The sequence below is a fragment of the Vigna radiata genome, chromosome 10 (assembly GCF_000741045.1).
Source record: "Vigna radiata var. radiata cultivar VC1973A chromosome 10, Vradiata_ver6, whole genome shotgun sequence".
In the NCBI taxonomy this organism is placed as follows: domain Eukaryota; kingdom Viridiplantae; phylum Streptophyta; class Magnoliopsida; order Fabales; family Fabaceae; genus Vigna; species Vigna radiata.
This window is the reverse complement of record NC_028360.1, coordinates 1,271,711-1,292,812: the sequence shown is the minus strand read 5'-3', so window position 1 is coordinate 1,292,812 and position 21,102 is coordinate 1,271,711. Positions and strand designations below refer to the sequence as shown.

The following is a 21,102-nucleotide window of genomic DNA, read 5'->3' as shown; positions in this document are numbered from 1 at the left end:
AACGGTAGTGATACATTCAAAAATGAAAATTTTATTGAGAGAACAAATTCATTAAAAGCTATGCATTAAAGTTTGTAACTATATATATATATATAATAATATATATATATATATATATATATATATATATATATATATATATATATATATATATATATGTATATTATCTGTGGTCTTCATGAGATGGTTGTTGTTGCACAACCAAAACTGAAGCCGTAGTATCTGTATCATGTGAAGCAAGCAAATCACCAATTACCCCTAACTCTGAATATTCAGTCCAATGCTCCAAGCCATAGGTCTGAGAAGATCTGATCCCATAGCGTCTCCCAACTACAATAAAATCAAATTTGTTGGCTATATCTTTGATGAGAAACGTTGTCTGGGATGCATCTCCTATAGTAATTTCTTCATATCTAACATTTTCTAGATTAACATGAACTCCACTTATTTCCCTCATCGCTTCATCATCAATCATGTGATCCCAATTGGAGGTATCTTTGTCGTGTGCCAACAACCTGAACACAACCAAACTATTATCAACATCTTTCACAAACCTCTTAGCCAAGCACAACGCCTCTCTATCATCAGGTCCTCCCAAGAAAACCATGGCCGCTCTGATTCTTCTTGAGTTGAAGCTAGGGCCACGGTTCACAAGAATCCCAACAGAGCAAGGTGCCCTTTCTAAAATCCTGGAATTAAGCGCCCTTATGTTGCTATCCTCTGACTCAACTGAACCATCCCCTCCCCATTTCACATGGAATGGAAGGACTATAAGGGCTGCATTTTTGTCCAAAGCAAGGTTGCACACATCTTCATTCATGAACATCACTGGGGATATGGCAGTGTAGGTGTTGGCAGTGACAGCACCAAGATAGTCACGTTCGAAAAGGTCAAAGGCTACAATGAGTTCCCCAGAGTAGTTGTAGGATGATGATGCTGCACTTTGCTGAAGTTTGTGTGCAATGAAAATGGGATTGGACCTTCCAACTAGCTCCATGAGGTGCAAAATTTCTGCTACCAGTGTGTTATCTGGTGCCGGGGAGCAAAATTCGAGCACGTTCTTGATGTGAACCGAGTGCCATGGCTTGTGGATGCATGCAACTATCCGAAGCTCACTGTGTTTCAAGCTCATGATGTTCCTATGCTGGTACCCTGCGTATTTCCTTGAAGGGTCATACAATGCCTTGACACCAAACCTCGAAGCCGTACCTAGGACCAACACTGAGACGATCATAACATCTACTACTGTTCTCTTTTGTACCTGCAATAGTTCAAGTAGTTAGAATTAGTTATTTAGTTCAAATACCCAACAAAGAATCGTGGGACTTGTCATGTTTCCATAGAATGCATGTTGCATGCATGATTGATTGAACGAAGTAGTTACCATGGCATCGTAGACTAGGAGATAGGAGCAGATATCAACAACCCCTTTGCAGCTCAAAATGAGAGCAAGACAAAAGCCATCCTTGAAAGGAATCTTGCAGTATCGGCAAATTCCCATGCACAAAAGCCACCTAACCAGGTGCACCATAATGATGACACCAGAAATGACAATTACGAAAGAGAGAGAGTTACATTTGGTGAGATCCACCTTCATGGTGACACATGTGACAAAAATAGAGCAGAGGAACCACTTGGAGAACAACTCAAGTTGGGTAACGAGTGCAGAACCCAGAGGAGGACCCTCAGGGACTGCAAGTCCAAAAATAACAGCTCCTACTAAGAAGGGTTCACCGAAAAACTTGGCAAAGTAGCCCAATCCCAAGAACACTACTATGATGGCGTAGATGTATCCCTTGTTAACCGATCTACCTTCTGGGGTCCTCTTCACGATCCACCTCATCGCAGGACGACCAATGAGAAGAATGAAGATTGCGTAAGCAAGAAATGCCGTAACGTTTCTAATACGGATAGACATGCTCATGTTCTGTCTCCCGAAATATGCAGCACCAATCCCTGCCCAGAGTCCACCTGATGCCAATTTTATCACAAAACTTTCATTTATACACTAGGGTGCTAATAAATGTTTCAACATTTTATTTAAACTTTATAAAATTTATAATTGTACTAGTTTAATCAGAATATTTTACCTTTTTAACTAAAGTTTTCTGGTCTTGCAAAAAAAAGGATGTTATGTACATTTATTATAACAAAAAATTAACTATTTCAATTTGTTTAATCAAGTTTGATCCACATATGCAAATATATTAGATAATTGATTTTTCATGTTATCACATAATTGATGATGATTATGAAAATTTCAGAAGGCATTTTAATAATTATATAATGTATAGGTGTGTTATAATTGTATTAAGTCAGACACAAATTTAACCAATAATTATACTAATTTTTAACCAAAAAATTGTATTAGTTTAGTTTAACGACTATAATTAACTTAATGATTTTTTTTTTTTAAATATTTCAATAAGCATCATTCAAACTATGCAAGATTTTCAATTTGGTTTTTACATTTAAAGTTATTATAAAGGCATTTTCTATTATTAGAGTAAGGATTTGTAAGAGAAAAAGAAAGTATATAAGATAAAATCAGTTGATGAATAAATAAATTTAAAGGAATTTTACCATAAACTTCTTTTGGTACGTAGATTAATTTTGACTTATTTTCAGGTTTTACTTTAGATTTTTATAGTTTTACGAATTTTAATATAATGCTCAATTGTTAAAAGAAGAATGTTATTGTATATATGTTAGAGTTTGCATGCAAGAAAAATTGTTGTTAAACTTTTGTTACAGTGTAATAATATCATGACACACTTTTACATTCATTTGACACAGAATACAAAGGTAAAATGGTCCAAAAAGTATAAAGTTTTGTAGTTTTTCAAGAAAGAAGAGAATAAAAAGTAAGTAAAGATAGTGTCAAATCAATATAAAAAGTTTATATGTGTCCAAGAATCATTTCTCTTTGTTATATATATATATATATATATATATATATATATATATATATATATATATATATTCATGAGTTATTAAAAGGTTTAAACCTCTTTTTGGTCCCTAAGTTATAAGTGGATGTTCAGTTTAGTCTCCGTTTTTTAAAATGTAAATCTTTGGTCCCTAAGTTATAAAAAATGTATTAAATGAGTCCTTTTTTGACTTGAAATACTGTTTTTCGTTGTTTCTTAACAACTGCTACATCTTTAGATTGCTTTGATTTGTTTCTTAATAATAACAACACTTTAGATTGTTTTTTGTACTTTGACTATGAACATCAAAAAAGAACTCATTTGATATATTTTTTATAACTTAGGAACCAAAGGTTTACATTTTAAAAAACGAGGACTAAACTGAACATGTGCTCATAACTTAGGGACCAAAAAGAGGTTTAAACCTTATTAAAATTAAGGTTTAAATCTCTTTTTGGTCACTAAGTTGCGGATGTTCACTTTAGTCCCCGTTTTTAAAAATATAAATCTTTGGTCCCTAAGTTATAACAAATGTATTAAATGAGTCCTTTTTTAACTTGAAATACTATTTTTGGTTGTTTCTTAACAACTGCTACATCTTTAGATTGTTCTGATTTGTTTCTTAATAATAACAACACTTTAGATTGCTCTTTGTACTTTGACCATGAACATTAAAAAAGGACTTATTTGATACATTTTTTTATAACTTAGGAATCAAGCGGGGACTAAACTCAACATCCGCTCATAACTTAGGGACCAAAAAGAAGTTTAAACCTAAAATTAATGATACATTTATACAGAGGACCAAAACTGTGTAATTTTGGAAAATTGAAGGCTGAAATCCACTACTACAATTTGACAGGAATCAAAATTAAACATTTACTAAATTAGAGGGACAAGATTAGATTTAGCTTATGAAACAATTATTTTTTCCTAAAATATAAAGAAAATTTTGTTCAAACAGATATTATGTCATGCATTACATTCTTAATTTTCATGAAGTATGATAGAAGAAGGCAACATTGTTGAGGGTACCTGCAACATCGTTAACAAAAGCTGCTGAGAGTGCGAGGCGACCGAGTTCGGAGTTGAGGATTCCGAGGTCATTGAGCAACCATGAAATGACAGCGAAGGAGCAACTACTGTGAGATATGAAGACCACAGGCAAAGCAGAAATGTCCTCTCCCAGGATCCTCTTCCACGTGGAATTCGACAACCCCATGCTCCCACACCCCACCACTATGGGAATGCCATAGCAGCAAAGCCCTATCACCCAAGCCTTTCTCCCTGTTTTCGTGATCAAGCTTAGGTCCATCTGCACTGAGTTCAGGAACAGGTAGAAGGAGTACCCCAACGATGATAGTGTGCTTAGGATGTCAGGACTCCCGAACGGGAACAGCATCTTCTTGTACTTTTCCAATGGTCCTGTCGGAACTGATGGCCCCATCAGAAACCCTGTCTGAAAAACAAAACTTTGATCTCAAATCCTGAACGACATATAGAACAGAACAAAAGGGTACGCATGCAGATACCAACCATGACTTGTGAAACGAAAAAAGGGACGCCTAATCGGTTGAGAATGAAATGAAAGCCTTGCGTGACCACGAAGATGATAAGTATTTGAAGCTCAAGCATGGTGTATGAATACTGTGTAGGTAATGCACTTCCATGTTGTGTCCATATGCCATCGGATATTATCTTCATTGGATGATTCACGCACACATTGTAGACTTCAAATCCCAACGATGGCACTTCGTGCAATAACGTCACTGAAGAGAAGAGTGTCTGATTCGCGTCCATCTTCTTGGCACATGCAAGGACTTGAACAAGGTAAGAAATTGAAGAAATATGAGTTCTTTGCTCTATGACAGGAAAAGATTATCAAAGAACACCAAGGAGCAAAGAACACCAAGAAGCAAAGCCTTGGTGTCAGCAAATTTGTCATTCGTTAATTTGGGTTTGCAACTTAATTACATTGCTTAGTTTCTGTAAAATAGTTTGTTAGCTTTTGCCTGCCATCTACGAAACAACTTGTCAATGCTTTTTCAATGACGGATAATGTGTTTTAACATCTGTTGTTTGTTTAAGTTTGGGGAATCATTTTTCTTTTCGCTGGATTTTTATTTATGGTCTTTTTAAGGCCTCAAATAATCTTTTTCAATCCTATTATTTCACCAATACGTAATTTTGGCACCATAAAAAGTTAATTGCATATTTAGTTTTCCGGATCTTCATACCATTTTAATTCAACATAATTACTAAAAAAAAATGTTATAGTGTACTTAATAACATGTTATAAAGTTTATTATTACATATTGTTATTAAATGTTTAAGAAAATAAATCACTAATAAGTTTATAACAAAAGATTACATTGAAATGTCTTGTAATTTATATTAGCATTAGTGGAAAAACAACATTCCATGACGGACCTATTATAAAGAAGAAAAATCATCAATTATAATAGGTTACACTAGTACAAAAAAGGTTTTTTATACCTCTTAAAAAAGGTTTTTTATACCTCTTTTCAAGCTGGTATAGAAGCAGGGGGTATAGAAAGTTTTCGATTTTTTATACCTACTTTAAAATAGGTGTAGAAAGTTTTACTTTTATACCTCTTCTGTTTATAATAGGTATAAAAAGCTCTTTTTATTACCTATTAGTACTAGAATAGGTATAAAAGAATCTCACTTTTATACCTGCTTATACTATAACCAGTGTAAAAAAAAAGACTTTTTATACCTTATATGAATTTAACCAGAGTAAAAAGTGATTTTTTTTTAATATTTGATTTGTATATACTAATATCCTTATCCAAACCTGCATAAAATTCAATCCTAAAATACAGTTTAAATAATCAATATTGTTTCTATTAACACATCAAAATAAAATATTTACCTAACAAAGTTCCTAAATATTGTTTCTATTAGCACACATTGTAAATATTATGGAATTTTAATTATATATAACTATTTAACAGTTATATTATTTCTATATTAGATATTGAAAACCTATTTCCTTTAACATTTAATCTTTATAATTTACAATAAAACTAAAATACAAATTAAGTACAGAAAAAATACAAATTTTTACGAGTATAACCAATCACGCACCCCTCACTGACCCTGTTTTGAAAAAATCTTTCATTTCAGTTTACTCTTCTCTTACTGCTTTATTTTAAAAAAAATTAATAATGAGTATATTTCTCTCCAAAAAAAAACTCAGCCGATCATCATGGTGTAACACANGCAAAAGAGATACCGCTATAAGAGAAAAGATAAACACTTTGGATTTTCATGTACTTAACTGTTAATATTTATGAAAAATAAATTAGAAAAAGTCTAATATATCACCTTTTATCTTTAATAAATAAATCTGTTAATATTTATGACAAATCAATTAGCCAATGTAATTTTATGAACTTAACACTGATTTCTCCATCTCAGTGGTAGCCCTTCTTCCAATTGCATGTATTGGCACATCACTTTCACTTTAACAATGAATACCTAGTCATTTAATGTTGAAACAAGTAGTCAGAAAGTAGTGTAAAAGATTTTCATGAATTAAATATTTGACATAGTGAATTTAGTAATGGTACCTTCCAGATAATTTCTGTTTATCCGAAACCTTTACTTCTGTCAATGTTCTATCTTTGGTAATTTCTGTTTCTAACCAATCCCAGAACTGAGCAAGGGCAGCAGCGTCCTAGAAATGAAAAGATAGCATAACTATATGTACATACGGACATGTGTTTATTCCTCCTTTTGTTTGACAAGTACACTAATTTAATTGAACAATTTTATCAAACATCTATGAATATCTAACTGGATGAAGAATGAATTATGCAGCCACCACCAATATGCAGGCAGAGCTCCAATTAGGAAAAGATCATTAAAGCACAGAAATTGAAACATGCATAAACCATCAACAATAATCCTGACAAAGGTAAAATAGGGTTACCTTAAATGGCAATTTTGCATCCCTTCTAACTCTGATTCATTTTTTATGGCCTTTGAAATAGAAACAGGAGAGACTTTATGGACANCAAAGGGTACATNCGAGCTCTCAATAGACCCAAGTATGGGGTGAACAACACGTTGAATCTCGAAACAAGTAAAATATTTGATTGTAAATTAAATTACGGATGATGTAGGAAGTGAAGGTTCCTTGGGAATTGTTACTAAAGTTTCAATACTTACCCCACCGAAGTATCTNCAGTAAATGTGGCTTTTCTTGGTTGCAAAGATTATAATAGCTGCCAGACATGATAAATACTCCTATTCTTGAATACAGAGAATGATAATCCATATTCAGTGGTTAAGGAATTAAAAGCACAAAAGGTTTTATGAGCAATTGTAGTATTGGATTCTACTAATGCACTCCCATTCAGGACACTCATTAGCATGATCCTCAATTTCCAGTATAAACTTTTACAAAATTAGATTGGCAATGATCCTACCAAGAAAATATATAATCACAAACTAAGAGAGTGCCAAAAGAAAAGAAGAACAAGAATAACATTTAGCAGTGTACTGATTTCGGNTNATAAGTACCTGAAGGTTTGACACCAGACCCCCAAATAAAGTATCTTCGGTAGACAGGGTTATATTATGAGTTTCCTTGAAAGCATCTGTAGACCGCTCCATACTGGTCTCACTATCTGAAGAGTGACAAAATAATTTTTCAAATAGAACCATGCACTTGGTAAATCATCTATCAAACAATTGAAAACATCTACTACATTTGGTAAATCTTATAATTTATCTCAGTCCTTCGCCTTATTATATATCAGAAATTTGTCCAGTGTTGCATAACCTTTAACCACTTCAATTTACTACAGAATGTAGAAAACTTATTCACCACTAAACTAGACTAGGTCCTTTAAATCTCGATGTAACAACTACACCAAGTTCTGCTAAAATTTGCTCTAACCGGTTATGTTTATGATGTCAGAATATTGTATTGATATGAAACCAGTAAAACATAGGAAATTCGAAATACTAACTTATGTTTGTTTTATGGTTAAACACTAAATGATGTAGTACTTAAGCTTTTAAACTCAAAATATGAACGTAAAATCATCATAAGATATAGGATATGATCATATATATATATATATATATATATATATATATATATATATATCACATGTAGCTATCACTTAACGTTTACCTTAAAGTCTAAACTATTGTACTTTTTGCTGCAGAGGTTGGATTTTGCAGACAGATTCCTCTATTGCATTGCCTTGCATTTACCTTTTTTTTCCCTGGATTACATATTAAATAAAATAACATATAACAAAATCAGAAAATCAGTTATGCATAGAGNGAATATTGTGAAATTAGTTTGAACAACATATATAATACATGGCCTTCCCCGTAGCCATTTATGATCATATTCATTTTTTGTAAATTGGCACATTACCAAATTTTCATAGTTGAGTTTGTGGCGTAAGAATAGAAATGATTAGTGCACTCATGGTTTAGGATAAGTCGAGTTTATGGGGATACCCTGTTTTTTGGTGTTATTTAAAGATGCCACTAAAACTTTAGTGTAGTATGAATAGCAGCAGAAGAAAAAAAAAATAATAAAAAAAGCCTTCTTTTTATTACTCTATTAGAAATAGTTTAAAAATTAAAGGTAGAAAAAAGAAAAAAGGCTTGTAGCGAGAAACAAACAGCACAACACAACAACAATAGCAAGACAACCTCGTTTCTTCTGAGTCAGTTCCTCATGCTTCGCGTACTTTATATCTCTCTCTCTCTAACTTTTCTATCACTCAGTAACACCCTCCATATCTTGTGAGTAAGCGACAACAACAATCATAAACGGTACCACCCTTTCCAAATCCCACAAAATTTAAAACAAAGCCTATTTTCCTAAAACAAACATGTCTGATGATGATGACTTTTGAGTTCTGTCATGATGAAAATTCAGAAATGGTTAAGGTTATAAAATTCAGAGAATGAAACAAGTGTTACTGAAAAACCACTGTTACTGCCCATACACAATATCAGCATCACAAATAATATCTTGGATATTCCAACACATACAGATAAACCAAAACATAAAAAATACCTCTCTGAGTTGTAAGAGTTGTTCCCTGGTAGCACACGCCCCTCAAGAGAACTTGTTTAATCGATGCAAAACCGTGAAGGAACCATGGAACCCTAGAATGGACCGATTGATCGGTGGAAAAGGAGTTTTAAACGGTGGAAAGGGATTATAATTGGCAGAATGTGATTATAATCGGTGGAAGATGAGGAAATGAGGAAATGCGGGAGAAACCCTAACCTGAAAGTGAGGAAGATGCTCTATGATGGTGAAGGATGAGCTCTCGAGCCACTGAAAGTGAGGAAGACGACGCTGAAATACTCTTTGATGTACGAAGACAGTGAGAAATGCTGCTTCTGATTCTGAGAAATGTACGAAAGTTATAGTGAATGAGAAAGGCAAACAACTTGAAATGGGAAGAAGAGCTCTACCCAACCACCTCAACACGACTGAACCGATTGGCAATGGAGATGAAGTTTTGCGCAAAAAAAAAAAGTATCCCGGGAAAAAGAAACTGAATTGGTAAAATAATCTATACCTCTTATAATATTTAAGAGATGTAAATCAATAATTTATACCTCCTCTAATATTAATAGGTATAACAAAGTTTTTTATATCTCTTTTTTATTGTAATAGGTGTAAAAAAGTTTCTTATATTTACGAAACTACCACTGTATTACTTTTTATACCTACTAAATTTTAAAAGGTATAAATAACCGGTATAAAATGTATATTTTGCACTAGTGTTGACTGGTGGCAAAATTGTAATAAACTTAACATATATTATAACATAGTTATGGAAATAAGTCATAATATATCATGCAGTGGCAAACTTATAAATAATTTCAAAACATATTATAACGGAAATATGAATAGAAAACGCTTTGTTGACACCGTTTTTTGACACATTCACTACAAGAAAAATCACTGTTATATACAACCAAAATCCGTATATAACCTTCAAAATCCATATATAAAGTGGTGTTATATACGGATTACATACGACCAAAAATCCATATATAATAAGGGTGTAGATAAGGTTATATACGGATAATCCGTATATAAATTACATACAAATAATTTGTATATAAATTACATACGGATAATCCTTATGTAATATCCGTTTATAATTATATACAAAAAAATCCGAATGTAAAATCCATATATAAATTACATACGGAAAAATCCGTATATAACTTTATAGTTTTATAAAAAAAATTAAGTAATTCCATATCTGCATCCAATAACTAGAAGTTTTATATATTTGATAAAACTTACACAGAATTGCCAAATTAATACATATTTGCATCCTAATGTTCCTAGCATACTATATATTGTTATCTTATAACTTACTTGAATGCTACTATCTAATTATATCAAAGAAGGGAAGTAGATATCTACATTATTCAGGTGGTCAAAACCGATAATTCTTATGTGAAATATCATGGCAGGTATAAATGTTTAGCACAAATAAAATGATGGCACTATCATGTATATATCTTATCATATATCAAAAGACTAGCAAACTTACAATAACAAAGAAATTATCCTGTATACATCAAATTATTTTCTTTTTCCTTTCACATGACATGAAAATAACAAAGAAATTGTGAATTTAAAAATAATGTCTTAAAAAAAAATACTTTCATTTAGAAGACAATAAGCTATATCAAGGGCCTCCTTTCATCATTTTCCCCTGCAGAATTTGGCAGCCCAACTCTTCATCTCCTGTGGATTTTGCCCTAAGTTCCCTTGGAGAATAATTTAAGACCCTATTGTTACGGTTGAATTTGCTATTTGGCAACATCTTCAATGTAATTCCCATAGCAATGAGTAAAAGTCCACTCCGATGGGTTTTGTGAATATCAAGTATGACAATAGCAATGTCATTGCCTTTCTTGCTGTTGTTATGTTCAACAATATTCAATGAGCTAAGTTAGGATCACATAATGTGATTAAAGTTGAATTTTTCTAACACCCAATATGATGGTTATTTATATATCTATGACACCACTAAATGATTAATTCAAGTTAAAGGGTGAGTGAGAATAAATGTTGTTTTCATTTTCATTTAATCTCATTTGTGACAAGTAACAGACTTTCTTGACACTTTATTTCCAAAACACTCTGTCTTATTAGTTGATACTTTCATGCAATGATAAACTAAAGAACATTTTTCAAAAACAGTTATGCTAATCTGGCATTGGAACTCACATATTTAGTGAAGGCTCACATGACTTTCACCTAATATTATTAATAGTGTCAAGAAATGTAATGCTTATATCTTTCCTTATGTCAGAACAACTTTCAATTCAAGTTAAGTTTTTTAATACAAAAGGATCAAATGTTTGGTCATTGAATAACATTTAAGAGTGAGAAGGCATAGAGCCTGGTGTGTTTGTTTTTTCACATGAGGATTATTAATGTTAGGAAAAATGGTCCAAAAATAATTGACATGACAATAAAAGAAAGTAAAATCATTTCAAAGCAATAATATATAAAATACTCTAAGTTAGTGTCTATATCAATTGTTAAATAATATACAATTTTTTTTGTATAAGAATAATATATAATTAAGTAATATTACAATATCAAGCGTAAGAATAAGTTGAGAGAGATAGTGGTGCATTTTAGTGAAATATGGGTCTTACAAATACTGTTGTTAAAAAATTGTGTTTAAAAAATTGAATTGTTAAAAAATAATCTTTTTAATTTAATTTTAAAATTCAATTATATTAAAGTAAAATTTATTAAACTAAAATATAACTTATTACATTGAAAATATATTTAAAATAAATTTTTATTAATAACAACAAATAATTAAGATATTTTAACTAATTTAAAATATTTATTTGATTTAGATTGTAGTGTAGTTCAATTTATATATAAATATTATAAAATTAAATTAATCATCATAAGCACGATTAAAATTTAATGAAATTTTGTAGTAACTCATTTGATTTACAACACCCGTATCAAATTGAAAGAAATTATAAGGTGAGGTCGTGAAAGAGGTGAAACTGTTGTCACAATGAGAAAACAATCCCCTTATCATGAAAGTAAAATCTATTAGGTATATTTACTACAGATATATAGTAAGATTGGTAATAATTTTATGACCTTATCTTATAATTAACTCATGTGCTGAGTTGTTCGGCATTTTATCTGATATTTTTAGATTCTTGTTAACAAGACCGCATTAGTCTAACTCTGAAGCTACTGCAGTCCCCTGATACTCAAAGTTGTGGCATGTAAAGCATATCCTAGCTGAATTTAATCCTTTATGTACAAATATCTCCCAGTACAGAGGAGCCTAGCAAAGAAACAAATATGCAATACTATTAGTGACTAAAAGACAATCAATTAAAACGAAAATATCTAATAGAATGAATACTTGAAATGTTGCCAACCCAGATTTTATTTTTGTATAATTGGTGATCAAAGTATGATTCTATAGGCACACTCAAAGCCTGAATGAATAATCAAATTATTTCAAGTAGTGCAGGATACAACCAACCATGACAGTATCGACACGTTCAATTATTTTCTTAATGAAATGGCATACCCGTAAGTTGCAGACATGATCATATTGCATACAATCATATTTGAGAAGCACAATTTCAACAAGGTGTCCTTTCTTTTGCAGTGCTTTACCTAGACCACTGACAACATCCCACCAACCTGTTCATGAGATAAATTAATTTAAACATCATTAGATGCTAGAAAGACTTAAGAACAGGGCCACTTGTATGCTTAATTCACCTGAACTTCCACACAGATGATGACATTATTTTTAGTTGATTTCATACCAGATAATCTATAGAAGTACAGACTTGTAAGAGCAATATTCTATTCAGTAGGATAGTATCTATCATGCATGCTGAATTGCTTTAAGAATAATAAGGTGGAGTATAGTTTGCTCAACTGTCAGCCAGTTGACATGTACTCAGAAACTTATAATTCTGTTAAAAGTCTAAGTGAGATATCTCACTAACTTTTCTTCTATTTTCTCTTAGATTCTCAATTTAGTGATGGTTCTTGATTTCTATCAAGACCAAATACACTTCTATTTTCTCTTAGATTCTCAATTTAGTNTCTTGATTTCTATCAAGACCAAATACACTTCTATTTTCTCTTAGATTCTCAATTTAGTGATGGTTCTTGATTTCTATCAAGACCAAATACACTTCCATCTAATCAGGAAACGAAACTCAACAAGTTCAGAAACAATGGTAAATGAAGACCATTGTCAAAGAACAAGGATCTAGCAATTTCAACAACTTTCAATCCAAATAAGCATTAAAAATACAAGATAACAAAAAATTCTTAACCAAACACGAAATTTTGAAAAAAGATTTCAACAATTGACAAAAGAAGAAACAAAATAAAAAGATAAAGAGACAACATTTTAAGGAGGTCTGAGAATTTATTTCAATATAGAACTCAGACCCAGTACTCCCTTTCTTTAAAGAAAATCCAGATGGTTCTGACATGCCTCTTTAAGATTCCAGTAGGTGTAATAAAATCCACTTACAAGAATAAAACACAGGGATTAGGATGAGTGCACCTTAGGTATTAGTGCCATCTCTGCTGTAATATGAATCACATGTAATCTGGACTATAGATAAAAAATAAAAGATGCATCAACCAGTAAAAGATATTCAAATTGTAATTTACAATTAAAAGTGAATACCTTGTTGCAAAAGATAAAAAACCAAGAAATGCAGAAATAACCTCATGTTCACTCTGTTCTTTTTAGGCCATATATGTTTCTCGTGATTGATATTCAAATACATTAAGGCTCCCTTCTTAGCAAACCTATTCAAATTCCCTCAATCAAGCTTCAATTCTTTCGTTTAGATAACAAGTTCTTGGAGTTTCTTAGTTATTGAATGAAACCTCTGAATCTTCTTTCTCATCTTGATTTTGACATAGACCTTCCTCAATGGAAGGCTTGATCCGTTGCCTCTTATTCTGCAAACTGCTTAATAAATACAATAGAACTTCACATTGAGTTTCAAACCGAGAAGGTCTGAATAAGGATAGAAAAAGATTACGAATCATTGGTACCTGAAAGTGGTTCGGTGTCGCATTTTGCAAGAACTTGGAAATGAAACTTGCACTATCCTACCATTTCCCTTAGAGTGGTTAACATAGATGAAACCATTCAGGTTCTACCATACAAAACACGTTTTCAACTTCGACGCCATTTCTCATTCAATCCCTCATTCAAACACGTTAGGGTTTTTCAATTTTCCAATTTTAGGGTAGCGTTTCAGGGGAAAGCCAACGCGGGAGAGGTGTACAGTGGAGGTTAGACAACCAAACTTCTTCTTCTGACCAAATCTACAACAACGAACACTGAGAGATGGCTAAATCTGCAACAACGAACACTGAGAGATGGCTAGACAACCAAACTTTTTCTCAGTGAATCACCGCAACATTAAATGACTACACATCAAATGAAGAAAGTTATACATTAAAGGAAGAACACTATGGACTCACCACAGACTCACCGAGACCAAAAGAAGGTAGCATTAACCTCAGAGTACGATAATAGGATTCCTGGGGCTCCACTATGAGAAATTGAGGGTTCGTTGACAGAGAACACGGGTACCATACAAGGACAAAGGGCCACGATTGGAGGTAGGGACTCCTAGGATTCGAGACACGAAGATGATGGTTCGAGGAATGAAGATGATGGTTCTAGACAGGGAGAGGAAAGGCTCGAAGAAAATTGCTCGACAAAAAGAAAGGCTTATAACGGGATGGCTAGAGAAGAAAGGTTGGAGAATAATGGCTCGATGAGAAGGAACAAGGGTTCGATGAAAGGGAAGAGGAAGGGCTCCAGGAGAATTTTACAGTGATTATGACTCTTAGGTTTTTTCTTAAGTTTAGTTTTTTATTTATTTTTAATTATTTATTTTAAAATCCGTATTTAATATCCGTACGTAAGTTGAAATCTACTTACATACAGATTTTACATACAGATTTATCCATAGGAAAGCTCCCGCCAAAAGGTGATACTATTATATACGGATTTTAAATACGGAAAATCTGTATGTAAATATTTTTACTATTACATACGAAAAAATCAGTATATAATTCATCCGTATATAACAGAGTTTTTATCTACAGATCAAAATCCGTATGTAATAATCCGTATGTAAATGACATTTTTCTTGTAGTGATTTTGACAATGTCACGTTGATAACGGTCTAAAAACGTTACTTTCATGCATAAATTTATTATAAAAGCACACCCTTTGTAGCTTAGAATGAGCTTAAAATCAAGTAAAACACTTAAGTTAAGTCACATGAGAGTCAGAAACTGTTTTTAGAGATATTATGCTTGTGTTGCATTGTTTTGCAGGGTTTTGATGAATATTAAGGATGGAAGTGAAGTAGGAAGGTCATAGACTCAAGAAAAGAAGAAGAAAAAGGAAGAAAAGAAGAGTCTATGGACCGCTCAACGCCAAATTCCAGCGCTGAGCGTCCCAATGCGAGGAAAGCCATTGCCTGGCGCCCAGGCGATCATGTTGAGCGCCCAAAATGATTAGAGGCAAACCGCTCAGCAGTGAGATTGGCCGCTGAGTGGTGGCGTGGCTTGAAGGGAAATCGCTGAGCAGTTCATTTAGCCGCTCAGCGATGATCTGTTTTTATGGGCTTGGATTCTATTATCTTTTTGGCCTATATATAGCCCCAGTGCGACTTGAAACCCTAATCTTTGACAGAGGGAAACGTCCACAGCTGATCTACAACCTTTGGAGGTCGTTCTTTGGATGCTTAGGCTCCAAATTACAAAATCTAGGGTTATTTCTTCCATTTTTTCATTATATTTCATCTAGTTTCACCATGATTATGGTGAACTAAAACCCTTTGTTGTTGGGGAACAATGTAATATTTGAAACTCTCATCTATCCAAATTCTTATTTATTTTATATGTTTGTCATATGCTTGATTTATCAATTGTTGGGTTCTTTACCTGTACTTAATACTTTTATCGTTTAACTCATTCGGTAACTGTTGTTTGTCTTTATTGATATGGGAACATACAGTAATGTCATGAACTGAGAGGAATTCCTTGATTATGTTAATACCGCCTAAGGAAAGGGGTAGGACGATTAATTGTATTTTTCTTTCGCTCGTTATGCATTATTAATTACTAGGGGAGGCTAGGGATAGCAAGTCGGTAATTAGTAATAGGCTCTTCCGAATTTAGTGTATGAGCTTCTGGTGAGGGTTGTAACAATATTTCAGGACTCCCTAGATGGGCGTCTGACTGTCCTTCCTCTCCTATCTGATAGTCCTTCAAGAAGTGGTTGCTAGTTTTTCTTACTTCTAGTATTAATGGTTTCCTGCATACACAAGAAACATATACCCTAGAAGCACTTTTTATATATATATATAAAAAAAAAAACAAGAACAAAATATATACAAACAAGTCAAATTGAATCAATTTACTCTACTAGAAAAGTTAAAGCAAGAGTCCCCGGCAGCAGCGCCAAAAACTTGTTAAGTCCCTGGCAAGTGTACCAGATCGTTATCAAGCAATATAAAACGGGTAAGTCCGAGTATCGTTTTCCGGAAGGACTCTTAGGCCTTTACTTTTGTGTAAATTAATCGCGTAAGACTTGAGAAAGAATTAAATTTAGGTTTTAAATGCAAAGAGCAAAAACAAACATGCAAATGCAAATGAATCAGTTGGCAAGGAAAAGCGATGAATGAATGGAGTTGTTGGGGCTTACAATTTCATCTTATCCACCCTCTTATATATAATTTTCTTATTTAATTTGCTTTATTATCATATTGTCATGCAAACTTTCTAAGTATACCCTAAACGCAATTCCTTGGCGAAAAGAGCCTATTACTAATTACTGGCTTACTATCTCTAGTCTCCCCTAGTAATTAGTAATGCATTAAAAACAGAAGCAAAATACATTTGATTGTCTTACCCCTATCTCTTGACGGTATTTGCTTAATCAAGGAATTTCCTATCAGTTCATGACATCACCGTACGTTCCCGTATCGATAAAGACAAATATCATTTACCGAATAAGTTAAACGATAAAAGCATTAAGTCTAGATAAGAAACCCAATAATTGATAATATAAGCATATGCAAGCATATAAATAAAATAAGAATTTGGATATAAGAGAGTTTCAAAAGATTACATTGTTCCCCAACAACAAAGGGTTTAGTTCACCATGGACATGGAGAAACTAAATGGAATTAAATGAAAAAAATGAAAGAGTAAACCCTAGATTTAATAAGCCTAAGCATCCAAGAAACCTTCTCCAAGGAGTGTAGAATAGCTTTGGACTTTTTTGCTTGCCAAAAGAATGCTTTGAGAATCGCATTAGGGCTATTTATAGCGCATAAAAGTAACAGAATTTAAGCCCAGGCCCATCTAATGGACGCTCAGCACCTAATTTGGCCGCTCAACGGTTTGCCTATAATCTCAAAACCACTCAACGGTCCAATATGCTGCTCAACGGTGGCCCTCTAATCGCACAGGATGCTCAGCAGTGTTGCTTAAGCGAGAAGCAGTGACTTCACCCATGAAACTGGCGCTCAACGCTGAAATTGGCGCTGAGCGGTGCACTTGACTCTTCTTTTCATCCTTTTTCTCCTTCTTTTATGAGTCTAAGTCCTCCCTGCTTCACTTCCATCTTCAATTCTCATCAAAACCCTGCAAAACAATGCAAAAACAAGCATAATATCTCTAAAACCAACTTTTGACTCTCACATGACTCAACTAAGTGTTTTACTTGATTTTGAGCTCATTCTAAGCCATAAAGGGTGTGTTTTGATATCAAATTTAAGCATAAAAATAACGGTTTTTAGACCATTATCACACACGCGTAGTGGACAAGCTCAAGTTACCCATTATTGCGCATGCCAAGCCCTGCAAACTTCAATGGCTAAGTGAGGAGGGTGAAATCTTGGTAAAAAAGCAAGTCCATATTTCCTTTTCTATTGGCAAGTGTCAAGATGAGGTTCTTTGTGATGTTCTACCCATGGAAGCAACTCACATTCTATTAGGAAGACCATGACAATTTGATAGAAATGTTCAACATGATGGTCTCACTAATAGGATGTCATTTACTCACTAAGGGCGCAAGGTCATCCTTAAACCTCTCACTCCAAAGGAAATACATGAGGACCACCTCATCATGAAAACCAAGAGAGGTGTCGAAAAGGAGAAGGTCAAGAATAATCTCCTCATCTCTCATAAAGAGGTAATTAAAGTTATTGACAAAATGGAGCCTATCTTTTGTGTTGTACCGACCTAGTGTCTCACATCCATTTTTGTCCTTAAGTCTTCCAAGCTAGATAGTTTTTTAGAGGAGTTCCAAGATGTGTTTCATGATCCTCCAAAAGGTTTACCACTTATGAGAGGAATTGAACACCAAATTGATTTTATACCAAGAGCTTCTCTTCCAAACCGTCCAGCTTATAGAAAAAATCCCATGGAAACCCAAGAAATTCAAAGACAAGTAGAGGGTTTGTTGTCCAAAGGGTGGGTTAGAGATAGCATGAGCCCATGTGCTATGCCAATCATACTTGTTCCTAAGAAAGATGGTTCATGGCGCATGTGCACTGATTGTAAGGCCATTAATAACATCACCATTAAGTATAGGCATCCCATTCCTAGGTTAGATGATTTATTGGATGAGCTTCATGGATCCACCATATTCTACAAAATTGATCTTAAGAGCGAATATAATCAAATTCGAAACAAAGAAGGGGATGAATGGAAAACCGCTTTTAAGACCAAATTTGGCCTATATGAGTGGCTTGTCATGCCTTTTGGTTTGACTAATGCTCCTAGCACATTCATGCGTCTCATGCATCATGTTCTACAACCTTTCATAGGCAAATATGTAGTGGTCTATTTTGATGACATTCACATTTATAGTGTGTCTTTAGATGATCATTGCATGCATGTTAGGAGTGTTCTTCAAGCCTTAAGGGAGGCATCATTATTTGCGAATTTAGAGAAGTGCATCTTTGGCATGGAGCAAGTAGTTTTTCTAGGCTTTGTTATTAGCTCCCAAGGAGTTAAAGTCTACTCCTCCAAAATTGATGCTATTAGGGAGTGGCCTACTCCTCAAAACATCAAAGATGAGAGGAGCTTTCATGGCCTAGCCAGTTTTTACCATGGCTTTGTGCCTAATTTCTCTTCTCTTGTCGCTCCTTTAAGGGACATAGTGTTAAGTCCCTGACAAGTGTACCAGATCGTTACCAAGTAATATAAATGGGTAAGTCCGAGTATCATTTCCCAAAGGACTCTTAGGCCTTAACTTTCGTATAAACTAATCGCATAAGACTTGAGAAAGAAATTAATTTTAATGTTTGAATGCAAAAGACAAAAGTAAACATGCAAAGACAGTGATTCAATTGGCTAAAAGAAACTATGGATGAATGGAGTTGTTGGAATTTACAATTTCGTCTTATCCACCCTTATATATCTACTCTTCTTATTTAATTTGCTTATTTATCATATTGTCATGCAAACTTTCTTGGTCTACCCTTAACCCAATCCCTTGGCGAAAAGAGCCTATTACTAATTACCGGCTTGCTATCCCTAGCCTCCCCTAGTAATTAATAATGCATGATAAACAGAAGCAAAATACAATTGATCGTCCTACCCCTATCCCTAGGTGATATTGGTTAATCAAGGAATTCCCCCCAGTTCAAGATATTATTGTACGTTCCCGTATCAATAAAGACAAACAACATTTATCGAATGAGTTAAACGATAAAAGCATTAAATCAAGCATATGAAAGCATATAAAATAAATAAGAATTTGGATATATGAGAGTTTCAAAAGATTACACTGTTCCCCAATGTTAACGGTTGAAAAACAGTTATTTTCATATGTCAATTTAGACCGGATTACTCCCTTTACTGCTTAGAATGAGCTTAAAATCAAGCAAAACTCAATAAATGAGTATGTAGAGAGTCAAAAAAGCTATTTTTAGCGATATTATGCTTGTTTTGCATTGTTTTGTAGCATTTTTGAGAAAGTGAAGAATGGAGCTGAAGATGAAGGTCTTAGACTCAAGAAAAGGAAAGAAAAATGAAGAAATGAAGAGTCGACGCACCGTCCAGCGGCAAATTACACCGCGGGGCGGTCCAGTGCGAGGACTTGGCACCAGGCGTGGACGTTGGGCGGATTTGCGATTAGAGGCAAACCGCCGGGCGGAATAAGTGTGGCGTCGGGCGGTTGTCTGCTAGGTTTGGGCCTGTTTTCTGTGACACTCCTCAACTATAAATAGCCCTGTTGTGATTTCAAATGCATTCTTTTGACAGAAAGGGGTGGCCAGACCTAATTTCACTCTCTGGAGAAGATCTCTTGGATGCTTAGGCTCCATTTCTTCTTATCTAGGGTTTGTTTTTCCATTCTTCATCCATTTTTCATCTAGATTCACCATGACTATGGTGAACTAAACCCTATTGTTGTTGGGGGAAATAATGTAATCTTTTGATACTCTCTTTTATTGAAACTCTTGATTAATTTATATGATTTTTCATATGCATTGATTATCAATTGTTGGGTTCTCATTTGTGCTTAATGCCTTTATCGTTTAACTCATTCGATAACTGTTGTTTGTCTTTATTGATACGGGGCCTCAAGCAAAACACAGCTAGTATCAAAGAAGACTCAAACAGAACCTGAAAATCAAAATCAAATGGCCAGACGAATGAAGACAGATTCAAGACAGCGCAGGATTTTTCTGACAGTATAGAAATGGAAGAAAATGACACTTATCTCACNGTTTTGNCTTGAACCTTGCTCTAAATACCACTTGATACATCAAGGCATGATGTAGGTTTGTAGATCCGTGAGATCAGAGGTGGATANAAGCAAAACANNAGATGCAATCCAATGGAACAGTACCANCAGNGTAGTTTCCGTTCCAGATCTNGATTGTTGGCAGAAACGGAATTTGGTGGAGATATGTAAGAGGTTGGCAGCGNAGATTGTGTTNCAGAGGCTAAATGAGATGGNGGCTAGCTTGAAGAGGTGAATCACAACTCAGAAGGCTTCCACAAGAGGAAGGAAGTTGCAATGGAGAGGCAAGCAATGAAGTGACTCTCGGATTTGAGAAA

The 21,102-nt window shown here is 33.9% G+C and overlaps 2 protein-coding genes and 1 long non-coding RNA gene across 31 annotated transcripts; all 3 read right to left on the bottom strand.

The window, feature by feature from the left end:
* Positions 1-163: 163 nt before the first annotated feature.
* On the bottom strand, positions 164-4,786 carry LOC106774659 (cation/H(+) antiporter 4-like). The gene is made up of 4 exons (XM_022786833.1): positions 4,467-4,786; positions 3,966-4,389; positions 1,385-1,971; positions 164-1,261 (listed from the first exon to the last, which is right to left on the bottom strand). Exons 1-4 carry the CDS (start codon positions 4,728-4,730, stop codon positions 164-166), a joined length of 2,373 nt encoding a protein of 790 aa, XP_022642554.1. The 5' UTR covers positions 4,731-4,786.
* Positions 4,787-6,258: 1,472 nt separating this feature from the next.
* Positions 6,259-9,591, bottom strand: LOC106774575. 11 transcript variants are annotated; one of them, XR_002669957.1, is made up of 8 exons: positions 9,414-9,591; positions 9,223-9,344; positions 9,007-9,098; positions 8,101-8,194; positions 7,482-7,588; positions 6,889-7,210; positions 6,527-6,633; positions 6,259-6,434 (listed from the first exon to the last, which is right to left on the bottom strand). It is a non-coding gene; the product is annotated as an uncharacterized LOC106774575 (long non-coding RNA). The 11 variants fall into 11 exon arrangements; XR_002669956.1 differs by having other exon boundaries at positions 9,422-9,590; XR_002669958.1 differs by having other exon boundaries at positions 6,889-6,938; positions 7,128-7,210; positions 9,223-9,581.
* A 2,269-nt stretch (positions 9,592-11,860) lies between these two features.
* On the bottom strand, positions 11,861-14,868 carry LOC106774516 (probable starch synthase 4, chloroplastic/amyloplastic). Of its 19 annotated transcripts, none has more exons than XR_002669916.1 (7): positions 14,488-14,867; positions 14,053-14,399; positions 13,882-13,963; positions 13,676-13,800; positions 13,550-13,600; positions 12,548-12,663; positions 11,862-12,295 (listed from the first exon to the last, which is right to left on the bottom strand). XR_002669916.1 is itself a non-coding variant. In XM_022786932.1 (6 exons), the coding sequence occupies exons 3-6, from the start codon at positions 13,899-13,901 to the stop codon at positions 12,182-12,184; spliced, it is 375 nt and encodes a 124-aa protein (XP_022642653.1). In that variant the 5' UTR covers positions 13,902-13,966; positions 14,053-14,399; positions 14,488-14,864; the 3' UTR covers positions 11,861-12,181. The 19 variants fall into 19 exon arrangements, 5 of the variants coding, with proteins under 5 accessions (XP_022642653.1, XP_022642652.1, XP_022642654.1 ...); XR_002669917.1 differs by having other exon boundaries at positions 11,863-12,295; positions 13,717-13,800; XM_022786932.1 differs by lacking the exon at positions 13,550-13,600 and having other exon boundaries at positions 11,861-12,295; positions 13,882-13,966; positions 14,488-14,864.
* Positions 14,869-21,102: the final 6,234 nt, after the last annotated feature.

Coding starts and splice junctions, on each gene's coding strand:
- LOC106774659 (XM_022786833.1), bottom strand. CDS start 4,730: ATGGACGCGAATCAGACACTCTTCTCTTCAGTGACGTTATTGCACGAA. Junction 1,972..3,965: donor TTTTGTTAACGATGTTGCAG/GTACCCTCAACA, acceptor AATTGGCATCAG/GTGGACTCTGGGCAGGGATT. Junction 1,262..1,384: donor TCCTAGTCTACGATGCCATG/GTAACTACTTCG, acceptor GAACTATTGCAG/GTACAAAAGAGAACAGTAGT.
- LOC106774516 (XM_022786932.1), bottom strand. CDS start 13,901: ATGAGAAAGAAGATTCAGAG. Junction 12,664..13,675: donor TTTTTATCTTTTGCAACAAG/GTATTCACTTTT, acceptor TCTCATGAACAG/GTTGGTGGGATGTTGTCAGT. Junction 12,296..12,547: donor ATCATGTCTGCAACTTACGG/GTATGCCATTTC, acceptor TTTCTTTGCTAG/GCTCCTCTGTACTGGGAGAT.